The sequence below is a fragment of the Moschus berezovskii genome, chromosome 4 (assembly GCF_049115385.1).
Source record: "Moschus berezovskii isolate FMDL1 chromosome 4, NW_MosBer_1.0, whole genome shotgun sequence".
Taxonomy (NCBI): Eukaryota; Metazoa; Chordata; class Mammalia; order Artiodactyla; family Moschidae; genus Moschus; species Moschus berezovskii.
The window spans coordinates 79090201-79112017 of NC_142463.1; the positions used below are offsets into that span (position 1 = coordinate 79090201).

Genomic DNA, 21817 nt, shown 5'->3' on the forward strand with positions numbered 1-21817 from the left:
GCATTATGTTAAGTGAAATAAGTTACAGTAAAACAAATACTGTATGATATCACTTATACATGTAATCTAAAAAACTACAAGGAACTAGCGAATAAAACAAAAAAGAAGCAGACTCACAAACAGAACAAACTAGTGGCTATCAATTCAGACAGAGAGAAAGTCTAGGGTATACATAGCATTAGAGGATTAAAAACAGGATTATTATGGGATTATATAAAATTGTGTGTGTGAAACGTTTGAAAATTATAAAGCACAATAGAATTTAAAGACTTTCATTCAATAAAAAAATTTTAAATAATAATTTCTGTTGATGAACACTTAAATCCTAAATACATTTTAAAAATAAAAAATATTTTTCTGATATTGCAAGCTATACATTCTTTTAAAGGCATAAAGAAAGAATCACAAATAACTAATAACCTCCATCCAGGGAGTCATTATAAATATTTACAAATATTCCTTTCCAGCTATTTATATACTTAAAACTGACATCACACAAATACACATAACACATAGCTAGATTTAACAAATTGAGACCAAGCACTTTACACAGTTTAATTATGCTTTCTAATCCTTTAGCACTTGCACTTCCTCATATTGATAAAACTCTTTGTAAATACTTTCAATATCCACACAGTATCCCAATCCATGGCTATACCATAATGCAATTAATCCCTGCCCTACTATGGATACTGAGTTTCCAATTTTTCACAATTATAAATAAAACCACTGTTAAAATTTTTCTTCATAAGCATACATCCAAATTCAGATTATTTCCTTACGATCAATTATGGCTTGAAAATATGTAAACAAATATAAAGCTTGGTACCAGTAACAAAACCACATTCCAGAAAAGTTGTATCCATTCAGAAATTCCTAACACAAAAGCAGGGGAGTGTCTCTCATATCTCATAAAATACTTAGGATATTTTCCATGACTATTTTAGGAATTTCCTCATTTTTGGAAAACTGAAATGGAGAGAAAAAAGCAGCACAGGAAATAAAATAGGAAAGAGTTCATATAAAACTGAAAATGCAACTGTGGAAGAAAACACTAAAGGAGCAATTAAGGGAAAAAAGCAAAAATGAACAAACTGGCTTACGATGCTAACTGTAACTGTCTACAAGGGTAACCAAACACACTGAAGGAACAAGAGGCCAAAGGCTGCAAAAATAAAGAACTGGCTTTATCCCCGTGATGATCAGAATTTCAGAACTTGTGTTCAAAAAAAAACAAGTGTAATGGATAGAATTACAACATTTACATTTTCTGCTATTTATTTCAGGTGGTTGTGATGCACACTAAAGTCTTAAAATCACTGCCCTATAGAGTATCTATCAGCAGGAAGAGAGGAGCAGCCTGCTTGGTTTTAAAGTCTCAAAGCACTGATTCACAAGCTTATTAGAAAACGCAGTAAGGAATGCAAACAAATCCTTCAGCCGTTTTCGTGTTATACACAAATATACTCAATAATGAGACTTTCAGAACCTAACCTGTTTGAAAATAGAGCCAAAAAATATTTAGTAAACAACAGAAATTAATGAAATCAGATGGGAGCGTAGAGACAGTGCAGAACTCATTAATGAAACAAAGAACTGGTTCTTTAAAAATACTAAAGAAAACAAACTATCAACTCTCATTAAAAAAAGACAATTAAGAACATAGGAGAGATGGTATGGAGATTTTAAAAATTGTAAGACTGCTTATATTTTACTAATTAAATACAAACATGAAATACATGGCTTTTTAATGAAATATAAACTAACATAACTCAAGGAAAAACAGAAAATCCAAAAGAACCAATAGGGACTTTCCCTGGTGATCCAGCTTGGATAAGACTCCAAGCTCCCAAAGCAGCAAGCTCAAGTTCAATGCCTGATTGGAGAACTATGATCCCTCATGTCAAAACTACTGAGCCCACATGCTCTAGAGCCCACGTGCTGCAAGTAGAGACCTGCACATACAACAAAAACATACCAAAGCCCCCCAAAATACACACAAAGAAACAAAACAAAAAAGAAAAGAATAAAAAATCATGAAGGAAACGGGAAAGAATCTAAAGAAAAATGCCTTAAGAAGGCATCATACCCAAATGGTAAAAGGCTAATTCTATCAGGCCTTCAAGGAACAAGTAATTCTTCATTATTTGACTGTTTCAAAGCATAAAGAAAACTAGAAAATGTTTTCATACCTTTCATGACACTAGCATAATTCTAATACCACTAACTGGTTTTACAGTGCAAAACTTATCTCTGTAATTAGCAGACTAAGATAGGAAAAGAGTAATCTCAAACCAATCTCACCTATGAATATATACACAAATGTTCTAAATTAAATGTTAGCAAATTGATTCAACAGGATATTAAAAATCTCTGAATACATATTATTCAATAAATTCAAAGATGGTTCCACTTTTAGAAATCTATCATTATCATTAATATAAAAGTGAAAAAAATTACATTATTTGGTTAAATCTCCAAAAGTCACTTCATCTGACCTAGCTATCATTCTTTGAATGCCAGACAGAAGAAAATTTTCTCAAACACAGAGTAAATATCACATATAATGGAAAGATTTTTTATTTATCAAAAAACATTAATTACTGAAGTTAACATACAGAAATCTCTTGCATTTCTATACAGTAACAATGAAAGATCAGAAAGAGAAATTAAAGAATCTCACTATCTCATCAAGAAAAATAATTATTCTACAGAAGGAGGAAAAAGATCTATACTCTGAAAACTGTAAGATGCTGATGAAATAATCAAAGATGACACAAACAGATGAAAAGATATACCATGTTCTTGTATTGCAAGAATCAATACTGTCAAAAATGACTAGCCAACGCAATCTACAGTTTCAATACAATACCTATAAGATTGCAAATAGCATCTTTCACAGAACTAGAACAAAATTTTTTTTAGTTTGTATGGAAACACAAAAGACCCTGAGTAGCGAAAGCAATCCTGAAAAAGAAAAATGGAGCTGGAAGAATCAGGCTTCCTGACTTCAGACTATACAGCAAAGCTACAGTCATCAAAACCATATGGTACTGGCACAAAAACAGAAATAAGTATCGATGGAACAAGATAGAAAGCCCAAAAATACACTCATGCACCTATGGTCAATTAAACTACAACAAACGAGGCAAGACTATACAAATAGAGAAAAAAAGACAGTCTGTTCAATGTGGAGCTGGGAAAAACTAAACAGTTACATATAAAAGAATGAAACCAGAACATTCTCTAACACCATACACAAAAATGAATTTAAAAGGGATTAGACCTAAATGTAAGACCAGATACTATAAAGCTCTTAGACGTAAACATAAGCAGAGCACTCACTGACATAAATTGAAGCAATATCTTTTTGGATCCACCTCCCAAATGAATGAAAGCAAAAACCAAAGTAAACAAATGGGACCTAATTAAATTCAAAGAGTTTACATAGCAAAGAAAACCATAAACAAAATGAAAACAAGAACCCACGTTAGAGAAAATATTTGCAAATGAAGCAGACTGTTACGGAATTTATCTCCAAATGATACTAACAGTTTATACAGCTCAACATATTAAAAACAAAAGACAAAAAAAAAATCAAAAAATGACAGAAGAACTAAGTAGACATTTCTTCAAGGAAGACACACAGACGGCCAAAAAGCACATGAAAAGATGTTCAACATTGCTAATTATTAGAAAATGCAAATCAAAACTATAATGAGGTATTACCCACCCCAGTAAGAATGGCCATCATCAAAAAGTCTACAAACAATAAATGCTGGAGAGGGTATGGAGAAAAGGTAACACTGTTGCTAAGAAAGTAAACTGGTATAACTGCTATGGAGAACAGTATGAGCTTCTTTAAAAAACTAAAAATAGAGAACTACCATACGACTCAGCAATCCCACCCCTGGACATATATTCAGAGAAAACCATAGTTTGAAAAGATACATGTACCGCAATATTCACTGTAACACTATTTACAATAGCCAGGACACAGAAGCAACCTAAATGTCCATCACAGAGAAATGGATAAAGAAGATGTGGTATACATACACAACGGAATCTTAGTTAACCATTAAAAAAAATGAATGCCATTTGCAGTAACATGGATGGACCTAGAAATTATCATACTAAATGAAATAAGTCAAAGACAAATACATATCACTTATATGTAGAATCTAAAAATATGACACAAATGAATTTACAAAACAGAAACAGAAGAGACTCTGAAAACAAACTTGAGGTTACCAAAGAGGAAAGGTGGAGAGATAAATTAGGAGTTTGGGATTAACAGACACACACTATTACATATAAACAGATAATAAACAAGGACTTACTGTCTAGCTCAGAGACCTGTACTTACTGTTCTGTAATAACCTATATGGGAAAAGACATTGAAAAAGAATGGATATACATAAATGCCCAACTGAAATCCCTAGTGGCTCAGATGGTAAAGAATCTGCCTGCAACACAGGAGACCGGGGTTCAATCCCTGGGTTGGGAGGATTCCCTAGAGAAGGGAATGGCAACCCATTCCAGTATTCTTGCCTGGGAAATCCATGGACAGAGAAGCCTGGTGGGCTACAGTCCATGGGGTCGCAAAGAGATGGACATGACTGAGCAACTAACACTTTCGTTTTTTTCATAACTGAAATCACCTTGCTATACACCTGAAACTAACACTAACATTAAATCAACTATACTCCAATATAAAATAAAAAAATTTTTAAAAGACTAGATCAAGATAAGGATTCCACCATTATCACTTTCTGTATAAGGGAAAAAGACAAAACTTCAGAAGAAACAAATTACTGTTTTTTACAGTTTATCTATTTGAAAAATCTAAGAGAATCAACTCCAAAACTAATAGGTTGGCCAAAAAGTTCCTTTGATTTTTAAGTAAGAATAACAGACACATTTTTCATTTTCACCAAGAATGTTATAGAACAATGTATTCACCATTTTGTTGCACTACCTTCTGATATTTTTCAGGCAACTTCATAATTCCATCTTCCTAAAACCTTTTATCTTTTTGAGTAAAGAACTGATCAAGGTATCTTTTACAACCTCCCAGGGAATGGAAAATTTCTTCCATTATGATAATTTTATAAAGACCAAAATATCATATTGATGTTTGGTAGAAACTAATGCAATACTATAAAGCAATTATCCTCCAATTAAAAATAAATAAAGACCAAAATAAATGGAAATCTGAAGTTACAATGTCTGGTGAATACAGCAAATGAGTCAGAACTTTCCAGCCAAACTGCAAGTTTTTGCCTGGTTATCAAAGAAACATGCAGGCAGACGCGGGGGACGCCCGGCTCCGGCGGCGCAGACGCGGGGGACGCCCGGCTCCAGTGCAACCGACCACGTGCAGAATCGTGGCTGAGATGAGCTACCCCGCGCCCAGGGTTAGGGCGGTGGCCGAGAGGAGCTGTACCACGTTCAGGAGGCGGTGGCTGCTTGGGCACCGGAGGGCCAAGAGGAGCTGATCTACATTCGGGGCAGGAGGCGCGGCCTTGAGGAGATACCCCTCGTCCAAGGTAAGGTACAGCGGCTGCGCCTTGCTGGAGCAGCTGGGAAGAGATACTCCACGACCAAGTGGAATATAAGAATCCAGTGTTCTGGGGAGGAAGGAACAAGATGGCGGAGGGATAAGATGGCAAGACCACTTTCTCCCCCACAAATTCATCAAAAGAGCATTTGAACGCGGAGTAAAGTCCACAAAACAACTTCTGAATACTGGCAGAGGACATCAGGCTCCCAGAAAAGCAGCCCATTGTCTTCTAAAGGAGAGAGAAGAAATCCAGCTCCACCCACCAGAACACCGACACATGCTTCCCTAACCAGGGAACCCGGACAAGTCACCCGTCCAACCCCACACACAGCGAAGAAACTACATAATAAAGAGAACTCCACAAACTGCAAGAAGAGGGAAAGGCCACCCCAAGCAAAGCAATATAAGCAAGATGAAGAAGCAGAGAAATACCCAGCAAGTAAAGGAACAAGATAATTGCCCACCAACACAAACAAAAGAACAAGATATAGGGAATTTACCTGATAAAGAATTTCAAATTTTGATGGGGAAAATGATTCAAAATCTTGAAAGCAAAATGGAGTTACAGATAAATAACCTGGAGAAAAGGATTGAGAAGATGGAAGAAAGATTTAATAAGGACTTAGAAGAAATAAAAAAGAGTCAATATACAATGAATAATGCAATAGATGAGATCAGAAACACTCTGGAGGGAACAAACAGTAGAATAACAGAGGCAGAAGACAGGATAAGCGAACTAGAAGATAGAATGGTAGAAATAAATGAAACAGAGAGGAAAAAAGAAAAACGAATTAAAAGAAATGAGGACAACATTAGAGACCTCTGGGACAATGTTAAACGCTCCAACATTCGAATCATAGGAGTCCCAGAAGAAGAAGACAAAAAGAAAGACCATGAGAGAATACTTGAGGAGATAATAGTTGAAAACTTCCCTAAAATGGGGAAAGAAATAATCACCCAAGTCCAAGAAACCCAGAGAGTCCCCAACAGGATAAACCCAAGGCGAAATACTCCAAGACACATATTAATCAAATTAACAAAGATCAAACACAAAGAACAAATATTAAAAGCAGCAAGGGAAAAGCAGCAAATAACACATAAGGGGATTCCCATAAGGATAACAGCTGATCTTTCAACAGAAACTCTTCAGGCCAGAAGGGAGTGGCAAGACATACTTAAAGTGATGAAAGAAAATACCCTACAGCCCAGATTACTATACCCAGCAAGGATCTCATTCAAATATGAAGGAGAAATCAAAAGCTTTACAGACAAGCAAAAGCTGAGGGAATTCAGCATCACCAAACCAGCTCTCCAACAAATGCTAAAGGATCTTCTATAGACAGGATACACAGAAAGAGTGTATAAACTTGAACCCAAAGCAATAAAGAAAATGGCTACGGGATCGTACTTATCAATAATTACCTTAAACGTAAATGGGTTGAAATTTTCAAAAAGGCTAGGAAACAATTCTCATAGCCATCAATAGTTCAGTGTTGAGTTCATGAATAGTTTTTAAAGTTTGGGACAAACTGTAGTATTTGCTATTTGAAGTACTATTTGTAATTGGCATATTACGATGTAACATTGGTCTTCATTTCCATCTTAAAACGCCTAAAAATGCCTAACAGGTTTTTAGATTTGTGAATTTTAGTTGAAATGTATTTTACGATGTAACTAAACCTGCAGAAATATTGAAATATTTCAGAGAACTTATTCACTGTACATTTAATTTATTTTATTTATAAAAATTATGAACTGTAGAAAGTTTTACTTGTTGGGTCAAATGCTTGTTGCTTCAAATGCTTGTTGCATTTGAAGTGCTAGTTACAAGAAAATCAAATACCTTCAATGTATAAATGCTATTAAGTTTTTAAAGGACTCTGGAGTATAAGTAAGTTTGTTTAAAGAAATTTAGTCTGTTCAACTTGAAAAAAATAAATAAATAAAATTGGAAAAATAAAAAAAATAAAATAAAAAGGAAATAACAAATAAAAAAAAAAACACACAAAGAAACATGCAGTCTTGTGGTATCCTGATGGTAGATTATGTGTTTTCCATTGACTGATTCTGGACGGTTTTGTCGAATGCTGCTTTCAGTTGATCTAACTGAAAACAGTTTGAGCATTCTTTGGCATTCCCTTTCTTTGAGATTGGAATGAAGACTGACCTTTTCCAGTCCTGTGGCCATTGCTGAGTTTTCCAAATTTGCTGGCATATTGAGTGCAGCACTTTCACATCTTTCAGGATTTAAAACAGCTCAATTGGAATTCCATCACCTCCACTAGCTTTGTTTGTAGTGATGCTCTCTAAGGCCCACTTGACTTCACATTCCAAGATGTCTGGTTCCAAGTGAGTGATCACGCCATCGTGATTATCTTCATCGTGAAGATCTTTTTTGTACAGTTCTTCTGTGTATTCTTGCCACCTCTTCTTAATATCTTCTGCTTCTGTTAGGTCCATACCATTTCTGTCCTTTATCGAGCCCATCTTTGCATGAAATGTTCCCTTGATATCTTTAATTTTCTTGAAAAGATCTCTTGTTTTTCCTATTGTTGTTTTCCTCTATTTCTTTGCATTGATCACTGAGGAAGGCTTTCTTATCTCTCCTTGCTATTCTTTGGAACTCTGCATTCAGATGCTTATATCTTTCCTTTTCTCCTTTGCTTTTTGCTTCTCTTCTTTTCACAGCTATTTGTAAGGCCTCCTCAGACAGCCATTTTGCTTTTTTGCATTTCTTTTCCATGGGGATGGTCATGGTCCCTGTCTCCTGTACAATGTCACGAACCTCCGTCCAGAGTTCATCAGGCACTCTATCGATCAGATCTAGTCCCTTAAATCTATTTCTTAATTCCACTGCATAATCATAAGGGATTTGATTTAGGTCATATCTGAATGGTCTAGTGGTTTTCCCTACTTTCTTCAATTTCAGTCTGAATTTGGCAATAAGGAGTTCATGATCTGAGCCACAATCAGCTCCTGGTCTTGTTTTTGCTAACTGTACACAGCTTCTCCATGTTTGGCTGCAAAGAATATAATCAATCTGATTTCGATGTTGACCATCTGGTGATGTCCATTTGTAGAGTCTTCTCTTGTGTTGTTGGAAGAGGGTGTTTGCTATGACCAGTACGTTCTCTTGGCAAAACTCTATTAGCCTTTGCCCTGCTTCATTCCGTGCTCCAAGGCCAAATTTGCCTGTTACTCCAGGTGTTTCTTGACTTCCTACTTTTGCATTCCAGTCCCCTATAATGAAAAGGACATCTTTTTGGGTGTTAGTTCTAAAAGGTCTTGTAGGTCTTCATAGAACCGTTCAGCTTCGGCTTCTTCAGCATTACTGGTTGGAGCCTAGACTTGGATTACTGTAATATTGAATGGTTTGCCCTGGAAACGAACAGAAATCATTCTGTCGTTTTTAAGATTGCATCCAAGTACTGCATTTCGGACTCTTTTGTTGACCATGATGGCTACTCCATTTCTTCTAAGGGATTCCTGCCCACAGTAGTAGATATAATGGTCATCTGAGTTAAATTCACCCATTCCAGTCCATTTTAGTTCACTGATTCCTAGAATGTCGACGTTCACTCTTGTCATCTCCTGTTTGACCACTTCCAATTTGCCTTGATTCATGGACCTAACATTCCAGGTTCCTATGCAATATTGCTCTTTACAGCATCGGACCTTGCTTCCATCACCAGTCACATCCACAACTGGGTATTTGTTTCACTTTGGTTCCATCCCTTCATTCTTTCTGGAGTTATTTCTCCACTGATCTCCAGTAGCATACCGGGCACCTACCGACCTGGGGAATTCCTCATTCAGTATCCTATCATTTTGCCTTTTGATACTGTTCATGGGGTTCTCAAGGCAAGTATACTGAAGTGGTTTGCCATTCCCTTCTCCAGTGGACCACATTCTGTCAGACCTCTCCACCATGACCCGCCCGTCTTGGGTGGCCCCACACAGCATGGCTTAGTTTCATTGAGTTAGACAGGGCTGTGGTCCATATGATCAGATCAACTAGTTTTTTGTGATTATGATTTTTTTACTTTACACGCGAGTAAAGTCATGCTCAAAATTCTCCAAGCCAGGCTTCAGCAATATGTGAACCATGAACTTCCAGATGTTCAAGCAGGTTTTAGAAAAGGCAGAGGAACCAGAGATCAAATTGCCAACATCCGCTGGATCATGGAGAAAGCAAGAGAGTTCCAGAAAAACCTCTATTACTGCTTCATTGACTATGCCAAAGCCTTTGACTGTGTGGATCACAATAAACTGTGGAACATTCTGAAAGAGATGGGAATACCAGACCACCGGACCTGCCTCTTGAGAAACCTGTATGCAGGTCAGGAAGCAACAGTTAGAACTGGACATGGAACAACAGACTGGTTCCAAATAGGAAAAGGAGTACGTCAAGGCTGTATATTGTCACCCTGCTTATTTAACTTATATGCAGAGTACATCATGAGGAACGCTGGGGTGGAAGAAGCACAAGCTGGAATCAAGATTGCTGGGAGAAATATCAATAACCTCAGATATGCAGATGACACCACCCTTATGGCAGAAAGTGAAGAGGAACTCAAAAGCCTCTTGATGAAAGTGAAAGAGGAGAGTGAAAAGGTTGGCTTGAAGCTCAACATTCAGAAAATGAAAATCATGGCATCTGGTCCCATCACTTCATGGGAAATAGATGGGGAAACAGTGGAAACAGTGTCAGACTTTATTTTTTGGGGCTCCAAAATCACTGCAGATGCTGACTGCAGCCATGAAATTAAAAGACGCTTACTCCTTGGAAGGAAAGTTATGACCAGCCTAGATAGCATATTAAAAAGCAGAGACATTACTTTGCCAACAAAGGTCTGTCTAGTCAAGGCTATGTTTTTCCCGTGGTCATGTAAGGATGTGAGAGTTGGACTGTGAAGAAAGCTGATCGCCAAAGAATTGATGCTTTTGAACTGTGGTGCTGGAGAAGACTCTTGAGAGTCCCTTGGACTGCAAGGAGATCCAACCAATGCATTCTAAAGGAGATCAATCCTGGGTGTTCATTGGAAGGACTGATGCTAAAGCTGAAACTCCAATACTTTGGCCACCTCATGCGACGAGTTGACTCACTGGAAAAGAGTCTGATTCTGGGAGGGATTGGGGGTGGGACGAGACGGGGACGACAGAGAATGAGATAGCTCGATGGCATCACCGACTCGATGGACATGAGTTTGAGTGAACTCCGGGAGTTGGTGATGGACAGGGAGGCCTGGCGTGCTGTGATTCCTGGGGTCGCAGAGAGTCAGACACGACTGAGCGACTGAACTGAACTGAAAACAGTACTTATTGGAATTAATCTAACAAGTGTGGTTTCCAGGAAGGAGCTCATAATAGATAATTCCCTTCCAATTTCATCATATTCACAACATCACCTTCTTTGGATGAAGATCAGCCTTCAGTTTGGTTGGTGGTGGTTCCTTTACATTGCCCCATGATCTCTTCCATTCCACATTATTGCACAATATCCACTTTTCACTGCCTGTCACAACTGGCCTTAAAAAGAACTTTCTCATTATGCTTAAGTAGGGAATTGCATGTGAAATATGGTCAAAAGGTTTTTTTTCACTTAACCCAAACAAAGTGATTAACATAACCAAGCTGATGCAAATGATTTTCAACACTTGATTTGAATATTTCGAATATGTCAGCTGTCTCCCCGTGGTATAATGCTGACTGATCTCAAATAATGTCTTGATTTGATTGCTATAAATTTCAAGTGGAGCCTGAATGAGGGCATGGCAACCTACTCCAATATCCTTGCCTGGAGAATCCCCATGGACAGAGGAGTCTGGTGGGCTACAGTCCACAGGGTCACAAAGAATTGGATATGACTGAGCAACCAAGTGCATAATATCCTTACTTTACACCAGAAATGAAAAGGCAGCCATAGATAAAAAATATTCACAATGCATATATCTGACAAAGGATTCATGTCCAGAATATATAAAGAACTCATACAAATCAATAAGGAAAACCATTAACTGCCCAATTAAAAATGGGCTAAAGGACTTCCCTGGTGGTCCAGTGGTTAAGAATCACCTGCCAACACAGAGGACATGAGTACGATCACTAGTACGGAAGACTGCACATGACGCAGAGCAACTAAGTACATGAACCACCGCTATTGAGTCTTCATTCCAGAGCCCACAGGATCCAAGCACTGAAGCCCACACACCCCAGAGCCCATGCTCCGCAAGAAGAGATGCCACCAACCACAGTGAGAAGACCAGCACTGCAACTAGAGTAGCCCCCGCTTGCCGCAACTAAAGAAAGCTAGCACAGAGCAATGAAAACCCAGCACAGTCAAAAGAAAAAAAATTAATAAATTTTTAAATGGGCTAAACACACGACTGGGCACTTCACAAGAAAACATCCAAGAGGTCAATATACATACAAAAAATGTTCATTATTATGAGGTACCACTATACACCCATTGAATGGCAGGGTGACCTGAATATCCACTTTGGAAAATTGTGACAGTTTCTACCAAAGCTAAACATATGCCTACACTAGAACCTAGCCATTCTAGTCCTAAACACTGTATATACCCAAGTAAAATGAGTACATGTGTTCACAAAGACACTACAAGATCGTAACAGTTTAATAACAGCAGAATGTCAGAAACAATTCAAAAATCTACCAAGAGGAAAACAGATAAACTATGGCATATTCATATAATAGAATCCTACACAACAACAAAAAGAAACAACACAAGAACATAACAATCTCAGAGACACTATGTTACTGAGTAAAGTAAGCCACACACTAATTAGGACATACAGCATGTGTCCATTTATCTAAACTTAAAGAACAGGCAAAACTAATCAATGGTAATCAAAGTGATAAGTCTTCTGTGAGAATAAAACGGATTGGGAAGGCACACAAGGGACCAGAGAGGGGTGATACAATTCTCTGAATCTTAATTTGGGTGAAAAGTACACACAAACTGTTATCAAGTTGTACCCTTAAAAGCAAACATTAAGTAAATAAAAATAGAATTTAATATTAAGTAACAATTTAACTAAAAAAATTAATGATATAAAAGGTATGAAATAAATCTACACTGCTGCTGCTGCTAAGTCATTTCAGTCGTGTCCGACAGAAAAAGCAAAAGATATAAAATATAATCCATAGAAGAAATACAAGGGGCTAAAGTTATATTAAAAGATACTTATCTTCATTTAAAAATCTAAGAAATATAAATTAAAACTAACACTACTACAATACCTATCATATAGCAGATACTGAGAAGGCTGACAGTATCAGGAATATGTGGAAGTATGGTCATATGCTATCTTTGGGGTTCTATTTGATACAACCTTTTTGGGTGGCAAATTTGCGATATCCATTAATATTTTATATGGATATATTGTAATCTCACTTCTAGGAATAAAAATGTTCACTGCAATACTATTTGCAGTAACCAAAATTTAAAGCATTTCAATCTCCACCAGTTAGGTAAGTACTTAAATAATTTTCTCTTACATCCAAATAATGAGTATTATTGAACCATTTCCAAACTGATAAAAAATGGTATCTATGATACTGTAAGGAGAAAAAAAATTACAATCACTGTATCCAGTAGACTTCATTGTTGCTGTTCAGTCCCTAAGTCTACCTGACCCTGCAACCCCATGAACTGCAGCAAGCCAGGTTTTTCTGTCCTTCACTATCTCCCTGAGCTTGCTCAAACTCATCTCCATTGAGTCGGTGATGTCATCCAACCATCTCATCCTCTTGTTGCCCCCTTCTCCTCTTGCCCTCAATCTTTCCCAGGTTCAGGGTCTTTTTCAATGAGTCAGCTCTTCACTTCAGGTGGCCAAAGTATTGGAGTTTCAGCTTCAGCACCAGTCCTTCCAATGAATATTCAGGGTTGATTTCCTTTAGGATTGACTGGTTTGATCTCCCTGCTGTCCAAGAGACTCTCAAGAAACTTCTCCAGCACCACAGTTCAAAAGTGAAAATTCTTCGGTGCTTAGCCTTCTTTATGGTTAAACTCTCACATACATGGGCTTCCCTGGTAGCTCAGCTGTTAAAGAATTTGCCTGCAATGCAGGAGACCCCGGTTCAATTCCTGGGTTGGGAAGATCTTCTGGAGAAGTGATAGGCTACCCCACTCCAGTATTCTTGGGTTTCCTTCTTGGCTCAGCTGGTAAGGAATCTGCCTGCAATGTGGGAGACCTGGGTTCAATCCCTGGGTTGGAAAGATCCCCTTGAAAAGGGAACGGCTACCCACTCCAGTACTCTGGCCTGGAGAATTTCATGGACTGTATTATATATAGGCCATGGGGTCGCAAAGAGTTGGACGTGACTGCGTGACTTTCACTTTTGACTATACGGACCTTTGTCTGCAAAGTGATGTCTCTGCTTTTTAATACACTGTCTAGGTTTGTCATAGCTTTTCTTTCAAGGAGCAAGCATCTTTTAATTTCGTGGCTGCAGTCACCGTCTGCAGTTATTTTGGAGCCCAAGAAAATGGTATCTGACACTGTTTCCACTTTTTCCCCATCTATTTGCCATTAAGTGGTGGGAACCTCATTAGCTTAGAACAAAACCAAAACTCAGATATGTGTGTACATATCTCCCATTTTACATATTTCTAAATTTATAAATATAAACAACTATTTATAAATTATATATTATTTACATATATAGAGAAAATTTCGGAAAACAAACATCTGAAGGTTTAGAAGTTATCTCTGGTTAGTCAAGATTTTTAAGGAGAGACAATTTTTACATACTTTTGTACTATTTGAAATTAACAAAATGACTAACAATAACAAAATATTTTTCCATTTTTTAATATTCATACCTGCAAAGCTTTTTCCTTCTCATTCGTCAGTTCCTGAGAATGCTTATTTGACAATGTTGCTGTGTGCGACGCCCATTCATTCCGTAACTTATCTAATTCTTGGATCTTTTCTGATAATGTCTATAGTAGAGTTCAGCAAAAAATATTAAAATTCGTAAATATGTTATTAGATTGGAACATGATCGTATTTGCAAAGGTTATAAAAGAAAATGAAATCACATCTTTTCTTACATTCAAAGTATTTTCTTACACAGATATCTTTGTATTTAAAGAAATTAAGATCAGAATAAAAGCAATTTTAGAGTTAACATGGCCCACAGTATAACTATCACTAACCTTTTAGTTAAATCTGGCTCTTCACCACTCAATCCTCTCCTCTGGCATTAAGAAATAAAGCAACCCAGGGTAGAGCAAGTCAGTCATTAGTAGTACAGATGACCCTTAAACAACACACAGGTTTGAAATGTATAGATACATTTATACTCAGTTTCTTTTCAATAAACATGTACTACAGTACTACACAATCCATGGTTGGCTGAACCTGAGGATGTGGAAACGGGTATGGAGGACTGACTACAGACTTATACAAGGATTTTCAACTGTGCAAAGGGCTGATGTCCCTAACCCCTGCGTTGTTCAAAGGTCAACTGTAGTTTACTTATACACCTAAAAACCAGTAACACAGGTTCCCAAGATGGGCCATATGGTGCAGGAAAATTTTCTACCTGAAGCCATGCAGCTTATCAGATACTTTTATCCTCAATTTCAAGGAGAAGCTATTATTGAAATGATGATCTATCAGAAGAATTAATTCTAAACAGAAGGAAGGAAAGATTTAGAAGACAGGAACTGAAATGCAATTTAGACAAGAATGAGGTGAAAAAAAGAGGAGCAGAAATAACATGTGACAAATACTATACCTTATTTAATGAAGACTTGGAGAGAATGTGTCATATATTGGGGATAACAGAAATGTTTGGAAAGAATAAGAAGAAAAAGCACAGATTAAGACAATTAACTGGTAGGTGAAGGGTGACAAAAAGGAGGATGCATTCAACAGTAGCATGCTTTGAAAATAAAAATACACAAAAGCCTAGACTTGATTTAAGAAGCAATTCAGAGCCCATGTTTGGATGACTTACAAAGAAAAAATAAAACATGAATTACCTTTTGTGTGAAATTCAGTTGCCTTGTAACATCATCCAGTGATTGCGTTAATGATAATTTTTCTTCCTATTTATAAAAATAATAAAATTATGCAGCTTAAAATCATCTGTAGCTGTGCTACACAAAGTGCAATGAAGTATATAGCATCTGCACCAGCCTGGGCGTTTGTTAGAGAGAATCTCAGGCTCTACCTCAGACCTTCTGAGTTAGAATCTGCACTGCCAAGACCCCTGGATTTGCCTAACCTTAAATCCAGAGATGTACTGATTCACAGTATTTGACTTTCTGAAAACTCTTAAGAGGAATCCCAATGTTGTTTCCTTAATATATTTTATATAGTTATAGAGCACTTTGTAATCATCAAGATACTCCATATATTTTATCTCGTTTAAGATAGCTCAGAGGGTAAATATTTCCATACATATCCACGAGCTAATGAAACCAAGATGCCACAAGCTTAAGTGACCTGCTCAAGGTCACAGAAAATTAGTAAAAACACTGGGACCTAAGTTTCTCAGTTTCTGGTCTATTCTATGTTCTAGTACTGTACCTAAAACAAAGTCAGTGTGTGTTATAAAAATTTCCTGGATACCTTTTAAAAGACTTTATTCAGAAAATAAAATCTAGTAGCAATATAGCTTTTCAGTGGATTATCAGAGAGCTTTGGGACTTATTTTTTTAAAATAATTTAAATTTAAATCTTACCTTGCTACATTTCAAACAGTCTGCTAGAAATTTCTTTATTTCCACATCATTTCCAGGTAAAAGTTTTAGTGAGAGGTGTGTCAGATGCTTAAAAGGATTTGTTTCTATCACATTTAAAAAAGCAGGTGAGTTATCCAAAATAGCTTCTGTAGAAACTAACTGCAGCAAAAACCTTTGAAGAGAAAGTATCACATAACACATTCATGAGACAGTGACAACTCTCCCACTGAATCATGAGCCCCACTGGATTATCAATGATTAAAAGGATCAGAAAAGGGAGCATGCTGGAATCACAGGGGCCAACGTGAAAGAACTCCCAACAGTAAAACTAGATTAGTGTAAACAGCAAAATGGATACTTATCTACTGATTGAAAACAGTGAATATATGAATGTCCATGCATTCATAATGAGAAACAGATAAGGAGAGAAACCAAAAGACCAAAAACAAAAACAAATAAGAAACCCACTGAAACCACAAAACTAACTAGAGTAACGATCCTTACTCTGAAAACTGACAATTTAAAAATAAGAATTGAGCATTTATCCCTTTTTGTATGAATTTTCAGAGTAATCAAATAGCTCTTACTGATGAAGGAACTAATTTTTCATAGAAGAATTGTACCTAATAAATACAGAAAGAAAGATGGAATTGGAAAAGCATAATTTTGTACTTACTAATGAAATAATTTACCCAAACAAGAATCACCAACAGATGAAACTTACAGATAAAAGGTTGGAAAGCTTTACAAAGAAAGGATCAGGTGTTAGCACTAAACAAATATGGATACACTTGGACCCAAAATCTTATGCTTCCCTTTGTCCGAGTTCATCAGAAAAACATACACTTGAACGCTAACAAACAATCTATCAAAAAGAGAAACTAAGGAAACAATTCCACTTACAACTGCACCAAAAAGAATAAAATTTCTAGGAATAAACCTACCTAAAGAAGAAGGCACACCTGTAATCAGCAACTGTAACACAAGACACTGATGAAAGAAATCAAAGACAATAGAGATGGATTAATTAGTGTAAATAGTGAAATGGATTGAAAGAATTAATATTGTTAAAATGACCACGCTACCCAAGGCAACTGACAGATTCAGTGCAATACCCCATCCATTCTCCAAGGGCATTTTTCATAAAACTAGACCAAAAAAATTTTTAATTTGTATAGAGAAGGAAATGGCAACCCACTCCAGTATTCTTGCCTAGAGAATCCTGTGGACAGAGGAGCCTGGTGGGCTGCCGTCTATGGGGTTGCACAGAGTCGGACACGACTGAAGCGACTTAGCAGCAGCAGTAGCTTGGAAACACAAAAGACCTCGAATATGCAAAACAATCTTGAGAAAGAATAACAGACTACTTCGACGAATCATGCTTCCTATCTTCAGACCTTACTAAAGCTATGAAATCAAAACAGTCTGGTTTGGCAGACTGGCACCAAAACTGACACTGATCAATAGAATAGAACAGAGCCCAGAAATAAACCCACACACTTATAATTAACTAACCTACCACAGAGAAGGCAAGAATACACAATGGGGAAAGACAGTCTCTTCAGTAAGTAGTGCTGGAAAACTGGACAGCTACATGTAAAAGAACAATATAGAACATTCTCTAACATCATACACAAAAATACAACTCGAATTTCCCCAGTTATCCCCGTAGCTCAAACAGTAAAGAATTTCCCTGCGATTCAGGAGACCAGGGTTCAATCCCTGGGTTGGGAAGTTCCTCTGGAGAAGTGAATAGCAATCCACTCCAGTATTCTTGCCTGGAGAATATCATGGACAAAGAAGCTACAGTACATGGGGTCGCAAAAAGTCAGATATGACTGAGCAAACTAACACACAAACACTAATAGTTAAGAATCTGCCTGCCAATGCAGGGGACATGGGTTCAATTTCTGCTCTGGGAAGACTGCACATGCTGTGGGCAATTAAGCCCCTGCACCACAACTACTGATTCTGCGCTCTAGAGCTCACACACTGCAACTACTGAAGACTGTGCCCTAGAGCCCATGCTCAACAAGAGAAGCCACCTCAATGAGAAGCCCACACACTGCAACTAGAAAAAGTGCAGCAACGACCAGCGCAGACAAATAAAAATACATAAACAGAGCTTTTAAAAAAATAAACTCAAAATGGATTAAAGACCAAAAGACCAGAAATCATAAAACTCCTAGAAGAGAACATAGGTGGAACACTCTCTAACATAAATTGTAGCATTTTTTTAAAAAATTAGTCTCCTAAAACAAAATAAAAGCAAAAATAAACAAATGGGACCTAATCAAACTTAAAAATAAGCTTTTGCACAGCGGAGGAAAACACCAACAAAACAAAGAGACAATCTACTGAACAGGAGAAGATGATATGACTTGCAAATGATATGATCAATAAAGGGTTAATATCCAAACTATATAAACAGCTTTCACAACTCAATATGAAAAAAATAAACAAACTGACTAAAAACTGGGCAGAAGATCTGAAAAGACATTTTTCAAAGACATACAGATAGCCAACAGGTACATGAAAAGATACTCAACATGGCTAATTATCAAGGAAATGCAAATCAAAACCACAATGAGATATTATATGTCAGAATGGATGTCATCAAAAAGAACACAAATAACGAATGCTGACAAGCATGTGGAAAAAAGGGAACTTTCCAACACTGCTGGACTGTGAAAAACAGTAGGGAGGTTTCTCAAAAAACTAAAATAGAACTGTCATATGACCTAGCAATTCCATTCCTGGGTTCATATTTGAAATAAAAACACTAATTCAAAAAGATACATGAACCCCAATATTCACAGCAGTATTATGAAGCTTGGCTTAAAACTCAACAATCAGAAAACTAAGATCATGGCATCTGGTCCCATCACTTCATGGCAAATTCATGGGGAGACAAAGGAAACAATGACAGACTTTATTTTGGGGGGTTCCAAAAGCACTGCAGACGGTGACTGCAGCCATGAAATTAAAAGATGCTTGCTCCTTGGAAGAAAAGTTATGACCAACCTAGAGAGCAAATTAAAAAGCAGAGACACTTTGCCAACAAAGGTCTAGTCAAAGCTATGATTTTTTCAGTAGTCATTTATGGACATGAGAGTTGGACTATAAAGAAAGCTGAGCACTGAAGAATTGATGCTTTTGAACTGTGGTGTTGGAGAAGACTCTTGCGAGTCCCTTGGACTGCAAGGAGATCCAACCAGTCCATCCTAAAGCAAATCAGTCCTGAATATTCATTGGAAGGACTGATGCTGAAACTGAAAGTCCAATATTTTGGCCACCTGATGCGAAGAACTGACTCATTGGAAAAGACGCTGATGCTGGGAAAGATTGATGACAGGAGGAGAAGGGGATGACAGAGGATGAGATGGTTGGATGGCATGACTGACTCAATGGACATGACTTTGGGTAAACTCCAGGAGTTGGTGATGGACAGGGAAGCCTAGCGTGCTGCAGTCCATGGGGTCGCAAAAGTCGGACACAACTGAGTGAACGAACCAACCTGAACTAAGGATATGAGGGCAACCCAAGTGTTCATCAACAGATGAATGAATCAGGAAGATGTGGTATACACATATGCTTGATATATGTGTGCGCAAGTATATATATACACACAGCAGAATACTACTCAGCTATAAAAAGAACGAAAATTTTGTCATTTACAAAAACATGGATAGACCTAGAGGGTATTATGCTAAAGTGAAATAAGTCAGGAAAGACAAATACTGCATATCGCTTCTATATCTAAAAAATACAACAAACTAGTAAATATAACAAAAAGAAACAGAGAGAAAGAACTAGTGGTTACCAGTAGGCAAGAGGGAACGAGGAGGCAATTCAGGGATTGAGAATTAACAGGTACAAACTGCTATGAATAAAATAAATAAGCTACTAGGATATGTTGTACAACACAGGGAATATGGCCAATACTTTAAGGACTTCCCTGGTGGCTCAGATGGAAAAGCGTCTGTCTACAATGTAGGAGACCTGGATTCAATCCCTGGGTCGGGAAGATTCCCTGGAAGAAGGCATGGCAACCCACTCTAGAACTCTTGCCTAGACGATCCCATGGACGGAAGAGCCTGGTGCAGGCTACTGTCCATGGGGTCGCAAAGAGTCGGATACGACTGAGCGACTAATATAACCTTGGGAAAAAACACATACTTGATGCTATTAAATATTTCAGGTAACTTTAATGGCTTTATCAAGATATGAAAATTAGGGGGTAAATATTTCTGACTTTATAAATTTGAGATTTATGAAGCTCTTAGAACAGCTTTGAAAAGAGACACAGATACTCAAAATACATAGAATATTTTGCCATCAACTTGTCTTACAAAGAAGAGTCTGTCTTGAGAGAAGTTTAATGATAATAGTGCTCTCCTGAGACTTACCTTGGAATTTCTTTCGCATATTCTTGAGAACACTGCTGAAGGAGATCTATGAATTTTTGTGGGAAAGCTAAGAAGTCTACCAGAAGACCTTGCTGGAATTTTAAACTATGCAGAAGACAGGAAAAGAAATTTTTTTTTAGAATTTTAATTACTGTAATTATTTAATAATAATTAAACAATTAAATGTTTAAATATTAAATAATTTAAAATATTAATTAATAAATAATAATTAAATATTAAATAATTAAATATTTTTAATAATAATTGTTATTATTTTTTAGAATTTTAATTACTGTAATTATAAATAATTTTAATTACTGTAATTATAAATAACATCCTGAAAGGTTATTTTTTTAATTTACTGAACACCCATCATAGTCAAGAACTAAGCTAGAAAACTTTGATTTTTATAGAGCTTATTCAATGGGAGGGAAAAGGTCAATAAATCTAGATAAAGCTCCAAATTTCTGAGCTGTTTTAAAAAGAACGCTAATAATCTATGAAACATGTATTTTCAAAAACAGCCTGAAAAATTACAGTATAAATAGCCCAGTGATCCCCAAATACTTAATTGTTCCTAATGAGTATGTGTTTCAAAGGAATAGCACTGATACATACATAAAACTTAAAAACTTACTTATTCCTAGATTAACTATAAGATCAGAAACATAAATTTAGTTACCTCTGAAAATCTTCCTCTGAAATAACAAGGTTATACAGAAAAAATGGATCCGCATCATCAGTCAGACGGATAACTAAATCCTAAAAGAAAGATTGTTATTTTTAATGTTTTCAGTAAATCTGGCTTTCAGAGTAATTTCTTCCTCCATGGAAGTGAAATCACAATAGCATCAATGTATCTCTGTTATAGCTCAGATGGCTCTGTTTTCTGGTGTTGCTAGGTTTTTTAATGTTTTAGAGATTTTAGCATCTTAAACAGGGGTGGATACTCTGCTCCTTGAGAGCCACATGGGGTGCAAGGTGAGAAGGGATGGGGTCTATAAAAGTTAATTAAATGCTAGGAGCTGAAAGTTGAAGAATATCATTCTATCAGAGGCTTAGGAAAGTTCAGACCTACCTCTTGCTCCACTAAGATAATACGACAAAAATATTCTTTACCACTGA

The 21817-nt window shown here is 36.8% G+C and overlaps 1 protein-coding gene across 1 annotated transcript in view; it reads right to left on the reverse strand.

Annotated features, from left to right (window-relative positions):
* Positions 1-21817, reverse strand: part of SASS6 (SAS-6 centriolar assembly protein) — a 47523-nt gene that overhangs the window by 18565 nt on the left and 7141 nt on the right. Inside the window, exons 3-7 of the mRNA XM_055403250.2 lie at positions 21375-21454; positions 20693-20797; positions 16284-16455; positions 15579-15644; positions 14412-14531 (exon numbers count right to left, since the gene is read on the reverse strand). Of these exons, the coding sequence (XP_055259225.2) occupies positions 14412-14531; positions 15579-15644; positions 16284-16455; positions 20693-20797; positions 21375-21454 (543 nt within the window). The remainder of the gene's footprint in view (positions 1-14411; positions 14532-15578; positions 15645-16283; positions 16456-20692; positions 20798-21374; positions 21455-21817) is intronic.